We start from the raw sequence: 1,209 nt of genomic DNA, 5'->3' as shown, positions 1-1,209 counted from the left end.
GTCGTGTAGAATTGATAATTTCTGACTGTTGTCATTTAAGTTTGCTATGTGATTTTAGCCTACCAATTGGCCTGGAACTTATAACTTCTTGCTTTTTACAACAGAAAATGATGTGATATACTTGCTAAGATACTCCATAGTTGACAAAAGGCTGTGGAGGCTTCTAGTATGTTAAATATGTCGCACGAATATGATGATGAAGATGGGCCAGTAACTTTTAAAAGGAGCTCAGTGTCTAAGAGTACACAATTGCATTCAGAAATGAGGAAGTCAACTTCTCATAGTCATGATGGACGGTCGTATAGAAAGACCTCTGATGTGCCTTCTTCAAATGGCCAAAGTTCTAGTTCACACAATGGTAAGGTTGTCCTATCCGCCAAGGCAACTGCCGTGGAATCTTCTGTGGCCGGTATATCAAAAGCATCAACACCACATCTCAAAACTTATATAAAGTCCCCTTCAGCAAATTCAAAATTTCCATCATTAGGAAATAAAAAAGAGTCTCTTTTAGAAAAGAAAATTCCCGTTCATGTTAAGGAGGAAAATAACTCTACAAAACACGTTAAGAACAGTTGTGATGATTCTGAGGATGAGGAGGATAACATACCATTGAGTGCTAGGATGAAGATGAACAATGACAATGCTAAGAAAGCAACTCCTATTGTTCTCAAGAAATCTTATAAAGACTCTGATGATGATGATGATACTCCCTTGTCAGCAAAGTTTTCACAGAATACTAATTTGGGAAAATCTAGTTGTAACTATGATGGCTCTGATAAGAAGAAACCAATTTCAAATGTCCAGAAAGGACAGCAATATGGTTCCAATGCTAGTATTAAACAGGAAAGGCCATCTACAGTGTCTATTAAGAGACCACTAGATAATAAGATTGATTCCTTGCATTCTTCAGGTAAGAAGTCAAAACTCTCTGATCCAACTTCATCAGTTATTGCTAAACAAATATCGGCGAAATCTGAGCCGAAGATTGAGGATGATGATGACGACGACGACGACGTTCCTCTTTCCCAAAGAATGAAGAAGTTGCCTGTATTAGCGGATAAACCATCTTCCATGAAGAAGATGACAAATGTGACTAAAGTCAATGTGACTAAAATCAATAAGGGTGCTACTCCATCTTTCAAGAAAAAGGCCAAGTTCAAAAAATCAGGCAATAAGTCAGAACAATTCAAATCTACTAAAGCTCTTCCG

General features: G+C 37.5%; 1 protein-coding gene across 1 annotated transcript in view; it reads left to right on the top strand.

Moving 5' to 3' along the window:
- LOC101507814 (DNA topoisomerase 1 alpha-like) overlaps positions 1–1,209 on the top strand; it is a 15,989-nt gene that overhangs the window by 1,159 nt on the left and 13,621 nt on the right. The window contains exon 2 of the mRNA XM_073367239.1: positions 105–1,209. Coding sequence (XP_073223340.1) covers positions 169–1,209 — 1,041 coding nt within the window. The 5' untranslated portion in view covers positions 105–168. The remainder of the gene's footprint in view (positions 1–104) is intronic.

Source organism: Cicer arietinum, chromosome 4, assembly GCF_000331145.2.
Source record: "Cicer arietinum cultivar CDC Frontier isolate Library 1 chromosome 4, Cicar.CDCFrontier_v2.0, whole genome shotgun sequence".
Lineage (NCBI taxonomy): Eukaryota > Viridiplantae > Streptophyta > Magnoliopsida > Fabales > Fabaceae > Cicer > Cicer arietinum.
This window is presented reverse-complemented; position numbering and strand designations above follow the sequence as displayed.